The 22860-nt window shown below is 36.6% G+C and overlaps 1 protein-coding gene across 1 annotated transcript in view; it reads left to right on the top strand.

Moving 5' to 3' along the window:
- Positions 1 to 22860, top strand: part of LOC110214560 (guanine nucleotide-binding protein G(q) subunit alpha) — a 411313-nt gene that overhangs the window by 292441 nt on the left and 96012 nt on the right. The window contains exons 4-5 of the mRNA XM_020995540.2: positions 11083 to 11211; positions 16374 to 16503. Of these exons, the coding sequence (XP_020851199.1) occupies positions 11083 to 11211; positions 16374 to 16503 (259 nt within the window). The remainder of the gene's footprint in view (positions 1 to 11082; positions 11212 to 16373; positions 16504 to 22860) is intronic.

Raw genomic sequence — 22860 nt, 5'->3', positions numbered from 1 at the left:
GACTTAATCCAATGACGTGTTTGCCCTCAAGGGCTTACATTCTGTTGGGAGGAAATACAGCATGTAAGCAAATATGTAAAAAGTAGGTAAAAGTAATTGGATGTGACATTAACAACTGAAGAGAATTTTTTTAAAAGGTCTCATATAGGAAGTGATACTTGAGCTGAGCTTTAAAGAACATTAGGGATTCTTTGTTGTTGTTTTTGTTCACTCGTTTTCAGTTGTGTCCAACCCATAGTGACCCTATTTGGGTTTTCTCAGCAAACATAGAGGATTGGTTTGCCATTTCCTTCTCCTGCTCATTTTACAGGTGAAGAAACTGAGACAAACAAAGTTAAGTGACTTGTCCAGGGTCACACAACTAGTAAGTTTCTTTGGCCAGATCTGAATTCAGGAACATGAATCTTCCTAACTTCAAGCCCAGTATTCTATCCACTGAGCACCCACTGAGCCAGCCCCTGTTAGGGGTTCTAATAGAAAGAAATGAGGAGGAAGTTCATTCCAGGCCTGGGGGAAACAGCCTGTACAATTTTTTCTTTGGAATTCTTAAGATAAAAATTTAAAACAAACTTTCTGGACAGGTACATTTCTCGGAGTCAAGGAGCTCACTGGAAGGACTTCAGTCAGTCTTAGAGTCTCATTAAGTCACCGTTAGTTGATTCTTGTTCAACACACAGCTCCTAATTTATGATATTCATAAGGTACAGATGAGACAACATCACTCCCTATTCAAAAACCTCCAGTGCCTCCTTATTGCCTCCTGTGTTTAGCATTTAAAGCCCTTCATAAGCCTGCCTTTCTACTCTTTGAACCCATGACTATAGTGGGCCGGTTTCTGTTATGGTACTCATACATGAGTCTTCATTTCTTCTCTCTGTGCCTTTGTAAAGGTTTTCCCCATTCCTGGAGTGCTTTCCCTCCTCACCATAGCAGCCTAGAATCCTAGCCTTAGGTGCCACCTTCTATATATGACCTTTTCTGATCCCCCTGCTATGAATGCCTCCCCTGCTCCCAATTACCGTGTACTTATTTTGTATTTATGTGTATCTCTTATTTCCCCAGATAGAATGTAAGTTCCTTGAGGGCTGGGGCTATTTCTTATTTGTCTTTGTATCACCATTTCCTAATACAGTGCCTGGCTCATAATAAAAGCATATTGATTAATTGAGTGATCAAACTTTATCCTCACAGAAACCCTGAAAGGTACATGCTACTATAATTCCCATTTTATATTTGGGGAAACTGAGGCAAACAATTTGCCCAAGGTCTGAGCCATTTTTGAACTCAGGTCTTCCTGACTTCAACCTCAACACTATTCCCTATACCTCCTAGCTACATAAGCAAAAGAATTATAGTTACTATTACATCCTCTTTTTGTTGTTGTTGTTGTTTTTAACTCCTACTTTTTATATTTAAAACAATACTTTTTTATAAATGAAAAATATTTATGGCAAAAGTTAAAATCCTGCAATCACTGGGAAACTTAGAATTGATGGAGAGAAATGAAAATTTGTTTTACCTCCACAAAATGTTTTTCTCTGTAAATGAGATGAAAGTATATGTGTTGATGTGTTGATTTACCTTTTTGTGACTAACCAGCTAGATAAAAGTTCTATGTTGCCTCTCAGCAACAGTGATCACATCAAACAGGTGTGAAAGATCTGAAAACAAGCAACAGGCTTGGATGTGTAGGGCATAGGGGAGGCAGGGAACAGACCTCTTTATACCTCTTCCTTTTCTAGTAGCAGCTTTATTCCATTGTTTGACTTGACTACAAAATATGGTAATGGATTTTTAAAACAGTTATCACCCCATTTTCCAATTGACCCCTTTTGGTCCCTTAGTCTCAACTATATAAAGATAGTTTCCCAAAAATCACTGGATTTCTGCTCTCTCCTTGCGTTCCCTGCTTTTGATTATTATTCCTAAAGCCTGGTAGAGTGATCTAGCTTTTTAATTCCCTTGAGGATATTCCTATCACAATGAGGCCTCCTCTTAATTTTTTTAATGAAATAAACCTAGTTTTTGTAACCTTCTTTTCAATAATTAAGGTGTGAGAAGCTTGACAGTACCCTTAACTGTCCCATATCTTCATCTTTATACTATTCTAGTAACAGATACTATAATGGAGGTAACATCACTCCAGGAGGCCCAGGTGCCAAAGAATTCCTCCATTTGCTGGATTATGTTATTTCTGTGGTCTAAAAATCTGTTTCCTTTATCTTTTTATGATGGGTAGGCTTTGCACCAAATGTTGACAGAAATTTCTTTTTCCTCTTGCCACCCACAGATGCTTTTCCCTTTTTGGTTTCATGACTGAGGGTCATGTGCCTAATCTTTTTTATTAGATTTTTTTTAAAAATCCCAGCTGTAATACAATGTATTTCACTTACCAACTTTAGTCTTTCATTTCCTAGTTCCTTCCCTCTTTAAAAAATTGCTTTTAGGGCAGCTGGGTGGTACAGTGGATAGAGCACCAGGTCTGGAGCCAGGAGGAACTGAGTTCAAATCCAGACTCAGACACCTGATACTTACTAACTGTATGACTTGGGGCAAGTCACTAAACCCCAATGGCCTCACCAAAAAAAAAAATGCTTTTAAGAAGTCTGTGCTTCTCCTTAATTCTGAGTTGGATACTGCCTTTGTGGCCTAAGCTATCAAGGATTACAATATCAGGACAAATACACTTTGAGAAGGTCTTTGTTTCCAAAGCATTCAGAATTTTAATAGATCCCTGGTAAAACTCTGTTATTGCTTCTCTGTTGTTGTTTAGTCTTTTCAGTCACGTCCTACTCTTCGTGACCCCATTTGGGTTTTTTTTTTTTTGGCAGAGATACTGCAGTGGTTTGCTATTTCCTTCTCCAATTCATTTTACAGATGAGGAAATTGAGGAAAACAGGGTTAGGTGACTTACCCAGGGTCACATAGCTAATGAGTGTCTGAGGCCAGATTTGAACTCGTGAAGATAAGTCTTCCTGACTCCTGGCCCAGGACTCTATCCACTGTACCACTTAGCTGCCTCTATTGCTTCTCTACAAAGAAATAACCATTGTTTCTCCAAATAGCTATGTATTTTCCTCATAAAAAGAAAAGCAAATTTGAAAATCTATGGAACAATTATATTGGGCCTCCTGAGTTCATTCCTTTGTGGAAGGAAAACACTATGATGCTATTTTGTGTTCAGAAGTTGATTTGCATGTTGATTAGAGCCCCCCCCCCATCATTTTCTGCTGTTATGGAGGGAATCTTACCATGCCCTGAAAAACTTGACAAGACACATTTTAAACCAGCCACACTGATTAACATGTATTCATGAGAGCTAGATCCAGAGGAAATCAGGAAGCAACCTACAAGAAACTTGATAGCAGTATCTCTCTTTTCTGTTTACCTTCACACTTGTGAGATGTCATTGTGGATGAAATGTTAGTTTTTGAGTCACCAAAGCCCAAGACTCGTACCCCATTTTTGACACTAGCTGTGTAGCTTTGGAGCAGCTAGGCGGTGCAGTGGATAAGAGTGCAGGGCCTGGAGCCAAAAAACTCTTTCTGAGTTCAAATTTGGCCTCGGAGATTTATTAGCTGTGTGACCCTGGACTTATTAGCTGTGTGACCTTGGACAAGTCACTTAACCCTGTTTGCCTTCATCTTTAAAAATGAGCTAGAGAAGGAAATGGCAAATCACTCTGGTATCTTTGCCAAGAAAACCCCAAATGGGGTCACAAAGAGTCAGACCCGACTGAAAAACAGCAAAGTATAATGTTGAACAAATCACTTTAAAATGGTAATAATGCCTCTAGTACTTACTTCACGGAGTTGTGAGGCTCAAATAAAATGATCGGTATCAAAGTACTTTGTACACTTAAAAGCATCCAAAAAAGTACTATTACTATTAAAAGTTTCCATTTGGAATCTGAATCTCACGTGCTTCAGTACTTTGATGGTTCTTCAGTAGGTATACTTTGCAATTCTGTAGATTGCAGTCAATATTAATTAAGCATCTACTTTGTAGGGGCAGCTAGATGGCATAGTGGATACAGCTTTGGGCCTGGAGTCAGAAAGACCTGAGTTCAACTCTAGCTTCAGTCGCTTATTAGCTATGTGATCTGTGTAAATCACTCAATCTCTATTTTTCTCAGTTTCCTCATTTGTGAAATGAGGATAATAATAATACCTCCTAGGGATCAAATGAGATAATAACTATAAAGTGCTTAGCACAATGCCTGACACATAGTAAACGCTATGTAAATGTTGATAATTTTCCGTCATCATTGTGTACCCAGTATTGAGTAAGCACAGTCTATCTATATCTTCCATCTTGGGTGACTTGGTGCCCATGTCTTTCCATGAATCCTTCACTTCGGGTGCACTTAATATGCCAGGGAGCCTACAGCTCTTTTGACATTGTAAGGATGTTAATGGACAATATGGGTTGTCTATCATTTATACCTGCTACGTGACAAACCTGCCTGTCTTTCTAGCCATCCATCTCACCGGCCTCTACCCTCTTTTTGTGTAACATTTACGCAGTTCTTCCTTTGAATTGGAAAGACCTGAGAGGTCATCTCATCCCACCCTTCGAACAATGAACAACTGTCATGTTGACCCCAACTTTTTTTTTAATAATAAAGAATTGTGGTTATTTTTTCTTAGCAGCATTGGGTGACATTTTATGCTGAAGGATTTTTTTTTCATGGTAAGTTTCAAGGCTTCTGTATTCTGGCATTGATCATGAGGCTGCCAGTTATCTTAGTAATATAAGTTTCACATATGCTTTGTTAGCCATCACTTCCTGACGTCAGGAGAGAGCTTCTGCCAGCCATTTGTTACACATACATCGCCTTGGTAATGTACCTTGTGCCTGTCACCATAGCAACCCCCTGAGAATGACCTCAGCAGCCACTGGGAATCATTTTTACAAAACAAATTATAGCTATAATTAACTTTGTGAATTTACTCTGTGATATAAATTTGTTCAAACCTGGGTGATTTTTTTTAAAAGGTTAAATGAATGGAATAATCCATACCGTCTCCCTTCCTTCTCCCCCACGGCAGCCTCTCTGTTTTGTTCAGTGCTTACAGCACAATGAATGAGTACAATAAGATTAAGAGATTTTGACTCCTGTATCTTTCATCAGAATATGACAAATGAACCAGATACACTGCCTCTCTCCTGTATCTCCAGTGCAGTAGGGTGTGTTGTGAACATGAGCTACATACATTTTATCTTGATCCTGGAGAGACGGGCAAGAGAGCTCATTCTACACGCCGGACTTCTCAGTCACTCTCAAAAGCCCTACAAACACAGAGTAAAGAAAACACTCTGTCGGGTGGTTCTTGCTTATGGAGAACTGTTGACTCACAACCCTTCTGGGAGAGTCAGCTGGCATTTATTAAGCACCTGCTATGTATGCATCAGGCATGTAGGAGCAGCTAGGTGGTACAGTGGATAGAGTGTTGAGGCTGGAGTCCCAAAGAACTGAGTTCAAATCCAGCCTCGGATACTTACTTGCTGTGTGACCCCTAGGCAAGTCATTACACCTTCAGTTTCCTCATCTTTAAAATGAGCTGGAGAGGAAAATGGTAAACCACTCCAGTATCTTTGCCAGTATCTTTGTCACAAAGAGTCAGATATGACTGAAACAACTTAACAACAAATGCACTAGGGCACCGAACTAAGCACTAGAGATAGGTTGTAAAATAGGAGAACTTCAGCTTGTGTTAAGCTTGGGAAAGAATCAGCTTTTGATTAATTGTAGATATGTTATTTAATTTGTGAATTGCCAAAAACAAAATGTTAATCCTAAATAGACTTTCATATCCCTGAATGAATTTTTTAAAATATGTCAAGTACTTACTATGTTCTAGGTACTGTGTAAGGTGTTGAGAATATAAATACCAAAGTGAGTTTGTCCTTGCATCTCAGAAGCTAACATTTTGATGGTGGAAGGCTATATATATGGTGGAATGGTAGCCAGAGAAGGGAGTTCTGGTCTGAAGAATCACAGGAATTATGAGAGAAGCCTTCTGATGGTAGCTGGCTTGTCATTCCCTTTACAGTGGCAATAGTAGTATTGGTTTGATTACCGTTCTCAGACAAAGAGTTAGAAGAGGAAGAGGGGAGGAGTTAGTACATCTGTGGCAGTGAGACAGGGGAAGAAATGCATGGGTGGGCCCTAGATTCTGGGTGCATAACTGAACAAAATGTGAAGTACAGTCTGGGGCTGGCTACATAAAGTGGGTTAGGTGAGTTTGTATTAATTCAATCACCAGTCAGAGCAATTCAACCTCAAAGTGGATTTCTAAACCCTTCTGACACACTTTTGGGTTGTTGTTTCACAACTACAAAGAAATCTTGTGATGAGGCAATGTGAATGCAGCCCTTTGGATTCTAATTTTTTGTAGAAGACCATTATGTAACCAGAGTTGTTCTCTTTTGGCATGTTAGATTGGAATCTAGTTTTAAATAGTAAATTACTTTGCTTCTCTATGCACATACAGTTGCACTGTATCTGAAAACACATAGAGTGACCACTATCCAGTTGAGGAAAAAAAATGTTTGGGTCAAGAATGTAGGGACTTGAAAGGCTTATAAAATGTACTACTAAAACATCAAACCAAAATAAAATGCATTTTATTTGGTCACTTGTTGTTTGCTAAGTCATTTGGATTTACTTTATTAAAAACTAAGCATCTGGGGTGTTATTTTTCCAACTATTTAATACTTAGATGATTATTAAGTTTATATAGCAGCACAGTGATTTGGTACAGACAAGTGAGTGATGGCCTTGGAGTCTGCAAGCTATTTGTCCCACCTCTGACACTTTTTAGCCATGTAAATCTAGGCAAGTCATTTGAGCTCTACATGACTTCCTAGAACTAAACAACTAAGTTACAGATGGGCATTTGTCTTGGTGAAATAGTCCTTATACCAGGAGTTCCCTCCACTGACAATATTAAGTCAGAGATCCTTTGAAGGATGTTAAGATTATAATCACACATTTACTTAGGCCTGGAGAGTTGAACCTTTATCAAGTTTGTATATTGTTCAGTATTTCATAGGTCAGACTGCCACCTTTCCCACTCTACAAAGATGCAGGAAGAATAAATTAGGTTTCTTGTAAATTGGTCCTGTATGTTTTGGAACATCTCAGATGGACTACTAATGACTTAAATCATGTCTTCAGATTTATAGATAAGCATTACTACTTATTCTGTCAGGCACTAAAATCAGGTACTATGCATATGTAGAATTTATCTAAGGTAGGCTTGTTCCTTACAAATGCATCTTCTCTTACTGAATTGAGAATGAGATTGATCAAGATTCCTAGGCTTTCGGTGTGACAAAATGATTGCCTCACTTAATGTGCTTTTTTTCTGTAAGTCTCCTGTGCAACTGAACATCAGTTGTTAGAAGGGAAGTATCAAAGTCTGTGGATTCACAAATTAGTTCGGTCTTTGTGAAACTGAGTCAGTGCATGAACTTGTGCAAAGAATGTCAGGAAAAACAATATTGAAATATATCAAGACCCTCATTAATGCAGTGACCAATTTTGATTTCAAAGGATCGATGGCTTCCTTTCTTTTAGCAGCAAAGTAGCAGATTGTACCTGCAGACAATACACTGTCAGACATGGTCGATGTATTGATTTGTTATATTTTTTTTATTTAGTTATATTTAACTATACTTCTTTGTTACAAGGAAGGATTTTATTGAGAACCGAGTGAGAGAGACAGGTGGAAAGAGTCTTGGGGAGGTGACAATGATGTTTTTAAAAAGAACATCAATAAAACATTTGTTTTTAAAAAGAAAGAAGTTTAATGCCAAGTTTTCTGTCCACAACAAAAAGAAGCCTTGCTTTTCAAAAAACTAAACATCCCAAATGTAACAGTAGTTCCCAGTGTAAAGAGTTAAGTAGGTAATCATGGGTTATCTAGTCAAGCAAATAGATTCCAGTGTAGACTTTCCAGAGTAATTTCAAAGTTATTTAATTTCTGAGAGTATTTTTGAAATTACTTTGTTCCTCATCTAACATGTAGCCAAATATATGGAGCTCTGTGTTCAAAATGGATTTACATTTTATGCTTTTCAAAGTAAAATCAACACATGGTAAACTGAAAAACTTTTTAGGTTTTCTAAACCTGTTAATTGCTGTGAGTCATATTTTTGTGTCCAATTTTTAAGTGTGGCATGTGAGAAAACCCCAATTACTGAGACATAGGAAGATAGGAATCAGAAGATAAGGTCCTTGGGGGCAAGGACTGTCTTTGCCTCTTTTTGTATCCCCAGTGCTTAGCACAATGCCTAGCATGTAGTAGATGTTTAATAAATGTTTGTTAACTAATTTTTGAGCTCAAAGGGAACCTGTCTCATCCACTTGGGATAATCCTCAAAGGCAAGTACTGTGTCCCAGTTTTACACATACATACACACACACACACACACACACACACACACACATATACATATATATGTATATCATAATCTACATTCTACAGTGCTGCAAACTCAAAGCACCACCTCTACCCTTACATTTCTTTCCCCTACCCTCAAAACTCCCACCCCACCCCTGAAATCCTCCTACCACCCCGTCCGAAATCTCTATTTGCTTTCATATTTAAAGATATTATGTTTCCTATAAGTAAGAGGAGCATAAACTACTATCTTAGGAAACGTTCATTTGTTTGAGGTTAGACCAAAAAGGATAATTAGTTGCCTGGAAGAAGTGATTGAATGGTGCCTTAGAAAAATTAGGATTAGAGATTAGACCTGTGATTTTATCTGTATAGGGTAATATGGATCTGTCCCCATGAGGATCCTCTTTCTACCAATGTAGGTCAACTTCTCTGTAACTTATATTTTTAGAGAATGCTATCTCTGAATAATGTATTTCAAAAAGAGGATACTTTTCTTTCCCTTTTATAGTCAAAGAAGTACCTATGTCATAGTGGCTAAAGAGCTAACCTTAGAGCAAGATCCCAGCTCAAGTCCTGCCCCTGAAACATATTAGCTGTGTGAACCTGAGCAAATCACTTAACCTCTTACTGCCCTAGGCAACTCTCTGGGATTATAAATTGCAGAGGAATCTGAGTTGGTTAAAGGGGGCTTCCACATCTTGGATTTCTTTATGTGAATGAATTCCCAGATCCAGCCTTATCCTTTCATTACTAGGAACTTTGAGAGGCTGAAGTTGATTTGGAAAGTAAGTGGAATGTTTTAATAGAAAACTTTAAAACCTTCAAACCTAGTAAGAAACTTATTTAGTGTTTATATGGCACAAAAAGGACATGGTTCTGGTTCCAGGAATGTCATTAAATATAAATAATATTGCTCTCACCTTAACTGAGCAAGTTGTGTAATTTCTCTGAGCTTTTATTTCTCATCTACAAAATGAGAGGATTGGACTCAGGGACTGCTAAGGCCCCCTTTCCAACTCTAAGACCTAAGACCCTCTGAGAAGATGATCTCTATGGTTTCTTCCAAGCCAAGAATTCTGTAATTTTATGGATTTTTTTTTTTTTTGGTGAGGCAGTTGGGGTTAAGTGACTTGCTCAGGGTCACATAGCTAGCTATGTGTCTGAGGCCAGATTTGAACTCAGGTCCTCCTGACCCCAAGGCCAGAGCTTTATCCACTGTGCCACCTAGCTGCCCCTGATCTGATGGATTCTTAATGCTTCATGATATAATAGTGGAAAACAGAACGGTATTTATGGACTTATCTCACTCCACTACTCATTCCCAAACATAAGGATTTCATGAATATGGTGGGGGGAAGAAAGAACCAGTGTGATAGCTATAAAAACTATGCTAAACCATGTTTCTATATGGAGAATAAAAATTCTATATGTGACAGCTCAACTACCATAGTATTTTCACTGATCTTATTTATGCATTTTATTTACATAATTTGAAAGGACTTATGGTTCTTTCTCTACTAAATCTCAACTCACTAGGGTTTGTGAGTTGGTTTTAGCTATTCTTTTTGGTTTAAGGCTTATTTATGATTTCCTAAGTGAGTTAAGTATTTTAAAATTATGAACTTCAAAATTTTAGACACCCCTCCCCCCAATCCAAAAGCCCGGGGGGGGAAAGTGGCCTTGAGAAGAAGAGCAAGACAATTTAAATACATCATTCTGTTCTTCCCATGACTTGAGGAAATTACATTGATTTTGGAATCACTTGGGTACCATTTAGAATGGTAATTTCTAACCTGTGTTTTGTGCCTTTTCAGAATACCTCCAGTTATAACAAATGATGTCCCTTAAAACTCCCAAATACAATTAATTTTCATTCATTTTAATTTAACAAATGTATGTAATGGAGCACTTTGGAGTATGTAGAGGAAGCATGGAGGTGTCACAGAATCAAATGAATTCCAGTATATAATGCATGTCTCCCAAACAGGAGATTACTGATTCATTACAGTGCTCCAGTATATTAGCTGTTACCCTAAGAATTTCATATCAACAAGGCACATTCTTAAATGTCCAGCTTTATATGTTGAGTGGCTTTGACACTGAAGAATATTGAATTAAGGATTTGTATCCTTTTTGAGGAGGCTGATAAGGTTTATCCAAAGGAAATTACTCTAGAACCCTGCAGATAGACTAACCTGGATTCATTCAATTCTATCATCTTTGGCAATCAGTGATGAAAATGACATTTATAGATGAAATCCACAAATAATCCAAAAAAACACATTAGCTTTATCCTTTTCTGCATGCCAGCCCCCTACTAGAGCTGCTAACAAGTAGAGAACTGGGATGGTTTCATTTTAATTTCCTGTCCCCTCTCCCCCACTTGAATCACATCTGAATTTGTCCTAATGAGTAATGAAATAGTCCAAAGGTGACAAGAGGAACAAGACGAAATATGAAAACTGGGTAATTACAAACTGTACATATATCCTCCTATAACTGAAAGTTTACTCTTACCTCTTTCTACCTCTCAAATATCCCTTCTTTCTTCTCATCTCTCTCTTCCTTCTTTTTTTTTCTCCCATCTTTATCTCTTCCCATCCTTTTCCTTAATGGAACTTGGTATTATGGTGTCACTGATATTACTATTGTTTCTTCCCACCTGTAGCTATCTTAACGACTTGGACCGTGTAGCAGATCCTGCCTATTTGCCTACTCAACAAGATGTCCTTAGAGTTCGAGTCCCCACCACAGGGATCATTGAATACCCCTTTGACTTACAAAGCGTCATTTTCAGGTAGTAATCTAGACCCTGAAACCCATTTTCTAATTCTTATATTATGTGAACTTTTTGTGAATTTTGTAAATATTGAAAGCTCGTGTAGGTGTAAGGAAAGCATATGAGGAAAACTGATTAACTTTGGATTTGTTTTAATTATCATGGTGATTCTGATGATTATAAATAATCTTTCCTTTTTATTTTGCTTTATGAGCCTGTCGATAGAGAAAGTGTTTATTATAAAGAGTTTCATATTGGCTTTCCTCAACTTAATTTCTATTACCATAGGATTTTCGACTTAGACAGTCTTGACTGAATGAACCTCCTTTATGGTTGGTTGAATACTTCCTTGAAGGCAGATGTAAAAGAAAGTTTATGTTTGCAGGAAGTGCAGTTGCACCAATACTGGTTCTACTCCTAACTAAATCTAGAATGAAATTAACTGTAGAGGAATTTGTCCATTATTGAAAGTACATAAGATATATTTGATGCTTTTATGAGGAGAAATTGTATGTTACAAAGATTTTCATATTGTGTTTCAATCCAAACGCAGGATTTTTGACCACTAATAAAACTAACATGAACTTTTTTTACATTTATTTATAAAGTTGAGTGCTTAGGGATGTTCGTAACATTTGCATGTAGGATTAGTTAGCCTTATGTTCATAGCAAATGAGAAATGAGCTATACTGCCCGTCATCACTGTTTTTTTGCCCTAAGATAATTTAGCAATAATATTATGCTTTTTTTCACAAACAAGGGGAAAATAAACAATACAGAGCTATCTCTCTTTAATCTCTTCTTCCATAATCATTTGATTGTTCTCTTAATTAGAATCCAATTCTTATTGTACCTTGAGAAATGGAGAGGTGTTATCTATGGTAATATACTACCGTGAATATATGTCTAAAGAAGAACATAAAGTTCATTGGGGATGTGTATTCTGCCAGTATGCCTGAAAAGAAAATATAGGCTCATTAAACCCAGTCAGGTCTTCCATCACCCCATAACAAGTTAGGATCTGCTCTTTCTAAACTAACTTTCACTCTGCCACCAGTTACTATAAGAGCCATGCCAGTAAAACAGTGACAAAGTGGAATAGCCCCTTAGTTTTGAAGACACAGCATTTTAGAGATCTGTATTTTATGATCTATGTTTTAATTATAAGTCAGTATCACAGAAGATTTTGAGAAACAAAAGGAGGTAGCGATTTCATGGAGATTTTTATCTTCAAAGCACTCGGCATGCATGAACTGATTGATCATCAATCCAGTTTATTCATTATCTTATATTTCACATTTTGCCAGTTCGTCAATCAATGGACTTTAGTTATGTAATTTCACTCTAGAAAATGTAATATGTAAGAAGGACAATCAAATGCCACCATCAACACAGGGTTTTTTGTAGGATTGATCTGGAAATAAATTGTATGGGATGAAGAGTCTACTCCAGTTCAGATGCAAACACCTAAGAGCTGGTTTTTTTGTTTGTTTGTTTTTTCTCCCAGTTTGGGATCAGAGAGAAGTCAGTGTTTTAACATTTACACTACTCTACATAAAATTCTATTTTGATGACTACTGCCCCCCCAAACATTATTCTCTTTATCTTTATTGTCCATCTTCTTATGTCCTCTTCTTTACTATCTTCAGAATAACATTTATAGAGTTCTTTACAGATTTCAAAGCCCTTTCCTTCCAATTATCTTTTGAGATAAGTAGTACAATTACTATTAAAATTATTAAATGAGGAAACCGAGGTCCAGGGAGGTAGTGACCTTCCTAAATCACGTGGGTACTAAGTGATAGAAACTGGCACTTAAACACAGGTCTGTTTCTAAGTCCAGTTATCTTTCTTCTTGTACCCTGCTCCTAGTGTTAGAACTTAGGGAAGCATTCTTTAGATCTTTTATTTATATACAGTTCTATAAACCAAAAGTCATTATGCTGAGATGAATTCTTTAAGAGCCTTACTTTCTAACTTCTGCATTTAACTTATTGTAGTGGAAGGATTTTAGTCTTTTAGTTATGCATTCACATATGCATTTGAATCTGGCATCATTCATCATAATGAAAACACACATCTAGCCTATACCATAATTGGGAGGGCCTTTTCCTTATGTCCAAATAGTGAAATCATTGAATCATTCTACAGAGTTTTCTGCTTCCTGACTGGCTATTTATAGTAATGTGAGATCCAATCTGGATCCCATAGATTAGAATTGTAGCTTATTTGTTGACTGCAATCCTAGCTACATGACTTCCTAGCATATTTGTTTTCATGGTGGTCTGCCTTCTATCATCTGCTACCCTTGACTTTCCATCATTTGTACATCATTCTTTCCATTAAATGCTGGGTATATACATACTGCTGCTATTCACGTTTTGTACTAGATCAGTATTCCAGTATGTTAATCATCATCACAGCCATCCCTGTAGAGTTTAATACTTTTGCTCTGATTGTTATGGTTATACCCAATCAATCAATATTTTCTAATGTGGCCTGAGGCCACTTTGCATACTCTGGTTCATTTTGTTCATGTTATTATCTTGCTGAATTTAGTGACTGAGGTCCATATATTCCACTACTTTCTTGATCTTTAAGACTATCAGTCTAGATACTCCATAAAGCCCCTACAGATTTTCTTGGAATTCTAAGAGATTACTTATTTGCTAATAAAGGAAGGAAGGAAGAAAGGAAGGAAGGAAGGAAGGAAGGAAGGAAGGAAGGAAGGAAGGAAGGAAGGAAGGAAGGAAGGAAGGAAGGAAGGAGACAAAAGACAGAGAGAAAAGAAAGGGGAGAGAGAATGGGGGGGAGAGAGACAGAGAGAGAGAGAGAAATGCCTGAAGTGTTTACCATCAATTATTATTTCATTTCCTAGTCAAAGCAATGGAGTCCTGCCTCTAAGGTAGCCATAAATAACACTAGGAAAAGTATATCTTCTTGTTGCACCACTTTGTAGATCTTGATTTGACCCAGTTCTATATACAGCTTTCTTGCTTTCAGTTGTATCTGGTGTTTATTTCCTCAACAAAGTCAACATTCTCTGGATTTACTCTGTGCTCACATGGTACATTTCAATCCTACCATTTCCCCCAACAGAAGTTAATTTCCTCTTATAATTCACACAGACAAAATATTCAGAGAGTTTTTGGTCTTTACCTTTTTATTGAAATTACCAAATGTATGTATAGAATCCATGATTAAAAAAGAGGTGGCTAAAAAACCTTGATGTGTGTAACAGGTATTTTTCTCTACATCCTTCTTATTATGTGGAATACTATGATCCTTTGCTTAGTGTTTGCTTAGCTTAGGGGAATTTAATGCATTGACAGTATTATTTCTGTTTAACCTTCATTCATGATATAGCATATTAGGTTAACTAACATGGCTGTCTAAATAGCTTTAGTATTGATCCCATATCAGGACCCTATTGCTCAACCTACTGGGTTGTTGAATGGCCAGACAGTGGAAAAACTGCTACAACAGGAGTCCCTTTCCCCCTTTGTTATTTCCTCTGTTCCAGCCTTGGCTATTCTACAATAGGTGAGAAAACATAGATGCATCAACAGAAATCCATCACACTATTGTAATGGCAATTCAAACTGAAGGGTAGCAGGACCAATAACATAATCTTCCAAGTTAAAAGCCAATAACTAGTTCATTAATTAGTTGGCATCCTTATAAAACAGATCACAATTTTTATGCCTACATTATAGGAGAGGAAGCTAAAGTTCAGTGTTTATCTCCAGGATGTTTACCATGTGGTAAACCCAGGCCTGAAACTTAGAGATTTCTGATATTCACTTCCGAATTCTCATTGGTAGAATCCATACTTCATGACTTGACAGTAAATGTGGACATATTAAAAATTCAAATTTATTTCATTTTTTGTTCCAAATTCTCTCTCACTCCTCCCCTACCCATTGAGACGGCAAAGGAAAAAAAACATTACAAATGTGTATAATCATGCAAGACAAATTTAATGTGGACATTTTGCAAAAACAAAATAATCATTTGTAAAGAAATTTAATTTAAATTTGTTTCCAAATTTATGTACTTTATTCCTTATGAAAGATATACAAATGTACAGTACACTTTTGATCAACAGTCTTTTCAGGCTAGAAAAAAAGACAGGATGTTGTATTGTATCATATACTATGATACAACTATCTTTTGAATATTTGTGTTCAGAAGGTGTTTATGACACACAAGGTATTTCCTATTGTGGGTATGGCCAAAGATGGAATACTAAAGTTTTGCTCTTATATTAAGTCAGGGTCATGTACTTTATTCTTTTTACTTCAAGAGTGCTGTAGCCACTTAAATGCATAATCATTGATGTGTATGAGTTTTATTGAACTCAAAAAAACAAGGAAATGATGCTCCCCTTTTCATCACATATGAATTATTATAAATAATACAGTTAATTCTGTTTTCTGCCATTTGTCGACTAGAAATCACTATTACTAACCAGACTCTTTTATTTTGAAAGTGTGGTAATCATCAGTGTTCATGAAGGTATCCTTGAGGCCACCCTAAAGACAAGTGCCTTTGTATCATTAAAGAAATAGTAAATTATTTCCCCTACAGTTTTAAAAATAGGTACATTTTATTTTCTTGGATTCTGTCTTTTAAAACTGGTTATCTGCGTAATGATCAACCATGATTCCAGAGGTCCAGTTTTGAAAAATGCTACCCATATCCTAACAGAGAGGCAATGAGCTAATATGCAAATGAGACACACATTTTTGGATATAGCTACTATGGGAATTTGTTTTAATTTACTATACTTATTTTCTACATAAATTTTGTTTTTCTTCTTTTCCAGTGGAGGAGTCTTGGAGGGAGAAAAAATGCTTGACAACTGAAAAAAAAAATAATTAAAAAATAAAAAGAATGATAATGAAGCTAGAGATCTATGTATATATATAATAATTTTCTATTAGCTAGAATATTTGATTACTCAAAATGTTCTTCTCTCCAACTTTGCCATACAAGCTGTCATTCATTCAGTAACTATTTGTTGAATTTAATATCACTTTCTGAAAAACAAATTGTTTCTTTTTTTAAGTTACACCCCACCATTTGTGTTAGTGAACAAAATTCCCTAAATAAACGTATATTGATTTTTCTAAAGTTTTCCTTACCTGAGATTGATCTATATATTTTCAACCTTACAGAATGGTGGATGTTGGGGGCCAGAGATCAGAAAGAAGAAAATGGATACACTGCTTTGAAAATGTCACCTCTATTATGTTCCTAGTAGCCCTTAGTGAATATGATCAAGTTCTTGTGGAGTCAGACAATGAGGTAAGTGCACACTGGGAAATGCAATTGATTATATTGTTAGTATGTGGTAGAAGTGATGGTGGTGGTGTGTATGTCTTTGTGAGTGTGAGAAAAAGAGAGAAAGAGAGAGAGGACAGAAGAGACAGAAACTTTCTTCTGATATCTTGATAGATGACTTTGGGATCTATGTAATATACAACAAAAAGCCCCGTATTAATCCAGTTTAGATGCCTGTGTATACTAAGACTTTTCAGATACCGTATTGTGTGTGTATATATGTTTATATATACAAATGTATGTGTGTATATATATGCACACATATAGTGTGTTTATACATGCATACATGCATATATGTAGTGTGTTTAAACATGTATATATGTATAATTTGACCACATAACATATATGTTTATATGTCCTAAATCAATAGTCTGTTTTACCAGGATGTATGAGCAGATGTGTTTCCAATTTTAACTTTAACCTCTTACAATCACTTCAATAAACACTTAGTACCTATATGTGCCAAGCACATTGACAGATGACATCGGCAGCCATGTGGAGGTCAGTATGATAATCTTCAGATAATTTTGCATGCAGTCCCCTTGAAAAGTAGATCTGGGGAACTCATGAAATGGTTATTAACAGTGAGATGTAATTGACTTGGGTTTTTTGTTTGTTTTTTTTAACAATTTGCTAATGATGGACAGGTAGCCCTGAAGAGTCCTTGAAGCTTGGTTTTTAAGATGTAAATGACTCTGTAGCTAACCTTTAGATCAGCCAATTTGGGCATTGCCTTGAGGACTTGGTTCTCTACTTTTGTAGATCATTCAGGAATTATCCAGAACATTACATCATTAAATTTGTGCTAAGTTTAAAGGGATTTGTTCATGTCTTGAATCTGTGAGCAAAAAGATGAAAACAAGTGACATACTACTGTAAAGAATTATTCCTGAACTCTAGTTTAAATTGTATTGTAACTGTTTTCTCTGTACATGAAAAGATGTTAGTTAAAAGTGTTTTACATGAACTGTGTGACCAGAGGTAAGTCACGTAATCACTGAAGTCTGAGCGTTTGGTTGGTGGCATCTAGCAGTTACCCATGGTGAATATGGGGCCTATTTTTGTCATGTTCCCTGAGCTGAATAAATCTTCATAACTCAGGGTCTAGCAGAGAGAGAAAGAGAGAGAGAGAGAGAGAGAGAGAGAGAGAGAGAGAGAGAGAGAGAGAGTGTTTGTATGCAACGTGAACTAAATTTTAAAGTTTCCTCTTTTGTGAACATGATTTAGGCACAATTCCCTTTACTAATGCTTTGCAAGCTAATTGGGATTTCCAGGGTGAACTTATGTGCAGGATGTTAAAAGATAATATCTAGTGGAATAGTTAGTTCTGATCCAAAAGGAATCTTCTTGGAAAGAAGAGGAAGCTCTTTGCCCTAAAGAGTTAGAATCCAGTAGGAAAAATTTAGTCTGCTGTTTGCAAAAGATCACATGTCTATAATATAGACATTGAGTTACCTTTTTTAAAGGTTAGAATATGCGCAAAAATTAGTGTTGGATCTTTTAAGGCTGACTGGGATGAATCCTGGTATATTTTCTGTGTTTACTCTTAAGGAAATACATGTTCACAAGTCATGCAAAAGCTGCTGGACTCTCAGTTCATTTTAATTTTCTGGATTTTTTTAACTGAAATTAACATCCTGTCTACAACATACATGCAATTCAGCATAACTTTGCCTTCTTTGTATAGCCTTAATAAAGGTTGCATAAATCCCTTGTATAGGCCTAAATCCTGAACATATTTAAAGTAAGATATACGGTATTGACGAGATGTTTAATGTATGATATCCTTTGCCTAAATTTCCTCTGCCTTTCAAAAGTTTTGCTATGGTTCTTATGATAAGTATCTGGTCTTTCAGATCAAGGAAATGCTTCTTTCTAAGAATGTGGTTTGTTTAGTTGTCCAACTGCCAGGTCTTGGGATAATTCTTCTTCCCGCTAATAGATTGCTCCCTAGCAATAAAGAAAAGCAGCTGGGCAAAGCCAACTCTGCATCTGATAACTTGTACTGTAGGCCACCACCTTTTTTCCAAAAAGAAGGAAATGGGCTTACTTATCAATCCTCTGGAACCAAGGAAGATTAGTCATTCTATTTGATCTGAATTCTGCTGCCTTTTAGTGTTGTTTTTCTTCATAATATTATGGTTAGTATAGATATTTTTTCCTTGATTCTGTTTTCTTTGGTCACATAGTTTCAGTAAATCTTCCCATGCTCCTGTGAATTCTTTCTTCATACTTTCTTATATACCACAGTAATATTGCATTGTATTAATATACCACAATTTAGTCAGCTATTCATTTCTCACTTAGTAAGTACCTACGTTGTTTCCAGATTTTCAGAAATGCTGCTCTAAATATTTTGGCACATAATTGGGGGGAAAATATTTTAAAAAAAGAAAAAGGAAAGGAAAGTTCAATATGAAAAAAAAACCCAAAACATTTTGATACATATGGGACTTTTTTTTCTATCTTTCACCTCTTTGGGGTATATGCCCTAGTAGAAGGATTGCTGGATCAAAGGGTATAAAACATTTAGTAACTTTTTTAAAAGTGTATCATTCTAAATTTATTTTCCAGGACATTTGGACCAATTTGACAGCACCACCAACAGCATATTAATGAGTTCTTCCAACTTTGACTATTTCCATCTTTTGTCATCTTTGCCAATTTTCCAGGTTTAAGGTTAAATCTCAAGGTTGTTTTAATTTGCAGGTTTTTGTTCTCCAGCTTCCATATGCCTAGTACCCTACAGCTTAATTCAAAACAAATAAAGTGCCCACACCCAAAGTCCAAAAGCAAAGAGGAAGAATAAAAGAACCTGAATCACTGCTATAGTTTTAAATCAGACAGTTTCTCATATCTGTTTTCTAAGTTTGCATGTTTTATTTGTATCTTGTATCTCTTTTCACTGTTTACACATATTATACTTGTGGAAGTAGGTTTGACAAGATTTGGCAATGGATTAGATGCAAGAGCTGCTGGATTCTCAGTTCATTTTAATTTTGTTTCATTTTTTAAACTGAAATTAACATCTCATCTACAATATACATGTAATTTAACATAACTTTGCCTTCTACATAAAGGTTACGTAAATCCCTTATATAGGCTAAATCCTGAATATATTTGAAGGATGAAAGATGGGGAGGATTCTTGGATGACTCTGAGGTTAAGATCAAATGAAATAATAATTTGTAAAGTGCTTAGTACAGTGCCTGGTACATAGTAGGTGTTTATTACATCCATTCATCCTACAAACTTGTCTCAGAAGATGGTGGTGTCTTTCACAGAAATAAGGAAGTTTAGAAGAACAGTGGGTTTTATGGTGAAGATATTTTCATTTTGAACATGACTTTGATATGCTTGAAGGACATCCAGGAGATAGTCCATGGGTAGTTGACAGTATATGAGTGGAATTCAAGAGAGAGGTTATGACTAGTTATATAAATTTAGGCATTATCTGTGCAGAAATTATAATTGAACCCGTGAAAACTGATGACATTTAAGAGATTGTATGTGAAGAGAGGAAGAAGAGAGTTTGGAACAGAGCTCTGGTGGTTACCCACATGAAGGTGGTAGGAGATGGATGATGGCCTAACAGAAGAGCCTAAAGAAGGAGGGATTGGACAAGCAAGAGAACCAGGAGAAATCACTGTTGAGGAAACTAAGGGAGGAGAGGGAAGTGCTGCTCATTGTTCTGACCATATCTTCATGCTCATTCCTATTGGTAATGTGAGAACATTATCATAAACCTGTTTCCATCTCAGCATTTGTTCTGAATTATCCTCATTTGTAAAGGTCTGCCTCTCACTATCCCTCCTAAATCATTTGAGGATGCTCATAGCCAAGGAGTTTTGTTCTTCCTAAGGCTTAAAAAAATGTTCTGTGCATGGTAGGATAAAAATGAAAATAAATTCATGAGACATTATCCTTGGGTTTGAAATCTTGTGTTCATCATTTTCATCTAAACAGATTTCTTTATTCCTCACCTCATATACATGTACAAAAATGATCCGAGAACAGATTTTGATTCTTTTCCTGCGAAGATGGAAAGAGTGAACAACTGAAAGCTGAAAGGGGAGAGGAAAGGAGGCTTTGGGTTGGGTCTCTGTTTTTGATTTAAAGAAAAAAAAACAATTCTCTGAATACCTGGTGCCTTATACTTTAACTCTTGTATTGCTGTGCTTTTTGTCTGTTCTAACTCAACTACACTAGTGTATTTTTCAGGAGCTTTTTGATATAGATTTCTGCCTTTGCTCCATTGTAAAAAACCCCTCATTTGATCCATGTATCCTATCATCTGTCTCATTTCTCTCCTCTGTTTTGTGGCTTAACTCCTTGAAAAGGCCATCTGTATGATTGGTGCATTCTCTTCCTTTCCTCTCACTCTTAACTTTCTTCAGTATAGTTTCTGATCTCATCATTCAACCAAAACTGCTCCCTCCAAAGTGACTTGTAATCTCTTAATTGTCAAATCTAAAGGCCTTTTCTCAGTCCTCATCCTCTTGACTTCTCAGTAGCCTTAGACATGATTGATCACCCTCTCCTCCATGATTAAGTTTTTATAGCACTACGCCTGGTTTTCTTCCTACCTATCTGACTCTTCTTTCTCAGTGTTTCTCATCAGCTCCCATAGATTCAATTATAATCTCTAATGATTCTTAAATTTACTTATCCAGCCCTAATTTCCCTGCTGACCTCCTGTATCACATCTCTACCTGCCTATTGGACATCTTAAACTCTATGTCCTTTATATATCTTAAATTTAACATGTCCAAAATTCAACTCAGTATCTTTCCTAACAAACTCTCCCCTGTATTGTCACTGTTGAAGGTACCAACTTCTGCCCAGTCACTCTGGCTTGCAATCCCAAGGGTTGTCCTTGGCATTTCCCATATCCAATTTGTTACCAATTCTCATCAGTTTTACTCATATATGCCCCCCTTTTCTTCTGACGCTGACATTTCCCTTTGCCACCTCACTTGATGCCTCTGCCTCATTAAACTAAATCCAATTCATGCACAAGTCAGGATATCACCTCAAGATGTTATTGGCCTTCACATGAAAGACAAGCAACAACAACTACTGCAGTGGCCCTTTAGTTAGTCTCCCTGGCATGGGTCTCTCTCCATTTCAGTCCATCTTCTACTCACTTGTCACCCGGATCTTTCTAAAGCATAGATTTGATCATGTCACTGTCCCTACTCTATAAATTGCAGTGGCTCCTTCTCACCTCCAGAATCAAATGTAAACTCTTCTGGTTGGCATTCAAAGCTTCTCACAACTTGTCCTCCTTCTCTTTTCCAGTCTTTTGATACCTTCCACCCCACCCCTCCAAGTATCTTCTGATCTAATGACACTAGTCCCCTTGGTTTTTCTTGAACAAGATACTTCGCCTCTCAACTCTGGGCATTTTCACTGGATGTCTCTTATCCATGGAGCATTCTCTCCACATTTCCACCTCCTGACTTCCCTGGCTTCCTTCAAGTCCCAGATAAAATCCAACCTTCTATAAGAAGCCTTTTTTGAACCCCTTAATTATAGTGCCTTCCTTCAGTTGATTATGTCCAATTAATCCTGTATGTAGTTTGTATATAAAAGCGGTTGTTTTTATGATCTCTCACTAGTTTGACTACGGGCTTTTTAAGAGAGGGACTGTTTTAGCCTTTCTTTATACCCCCAGCACTTAACATAGTGATAGTAGGAACTTAATAAATGTTTATTGACCGTCTGATTTTCTAATAGTGCACTGAAATGATGAGGTGTATAGCACCAGCCCTCCTATTGGAGGCACACTGACCTTGAAACTTTTTGCACTTTCTTTCATGGTAACTCCAAGGACAGTCACTTGTAGGGAGTCAGCTTTTGTACCAGAAGTAAATTCACAGGCCCATCTACTTCAGGCATGCTTGCAGCAATCAGCAGTTCACATAAATATAGTTCAGTTTATCAGTGTATTTTTGATCAAGTATTTCTTTTTAATTCTTCACCAGTTCATTCAGATGTTTGAACTCTAAGGGAAGGGAAACATTTTCAGGATCATTGTTCTTTGTTATTAGCATATGGGTTTACTGGCCAGCCTGGTTACTTCTAATTGAATTTTAAAGGATCTCAAAGCACTTTGGACAAGACTTAGACAAAAATCTTACTTATGTATTTTTTAATAATGAGAGTCTCCTCAAATTACACTAGATAAATATTTATGAATTTTGGTGGCAAATGTTACCGTTTTTTAAGGACTTGAATGAACTTTTTAAAGACTCTTCAAGAATGGAGGAAGGGATAATTGACTCATTAGCTCCACACATCCTTTCCCTAAATTGTGCA

This window comes from Phascolarctos cinereus, unplaced genomic scaffold (genome assembly GCF_003287225.1).
Source record: "Phascolarctos cinereus isolate Bilbo 61053 unplaced genomic scaffold, phaCin_HiC Scaffold_4;HRSCAF=312, whole genome shotgun sequence".
Taxonomy (NCBI): Eukaryota; Metazoa; Chordata; class Mammalia; order Diprotodontia; family Phascolarctidae; genus Phascolarctos; species Phascolarctos cinereus.
This window is presented reverse-complemented; position numbering and strand designations above follow the sequence as displayed.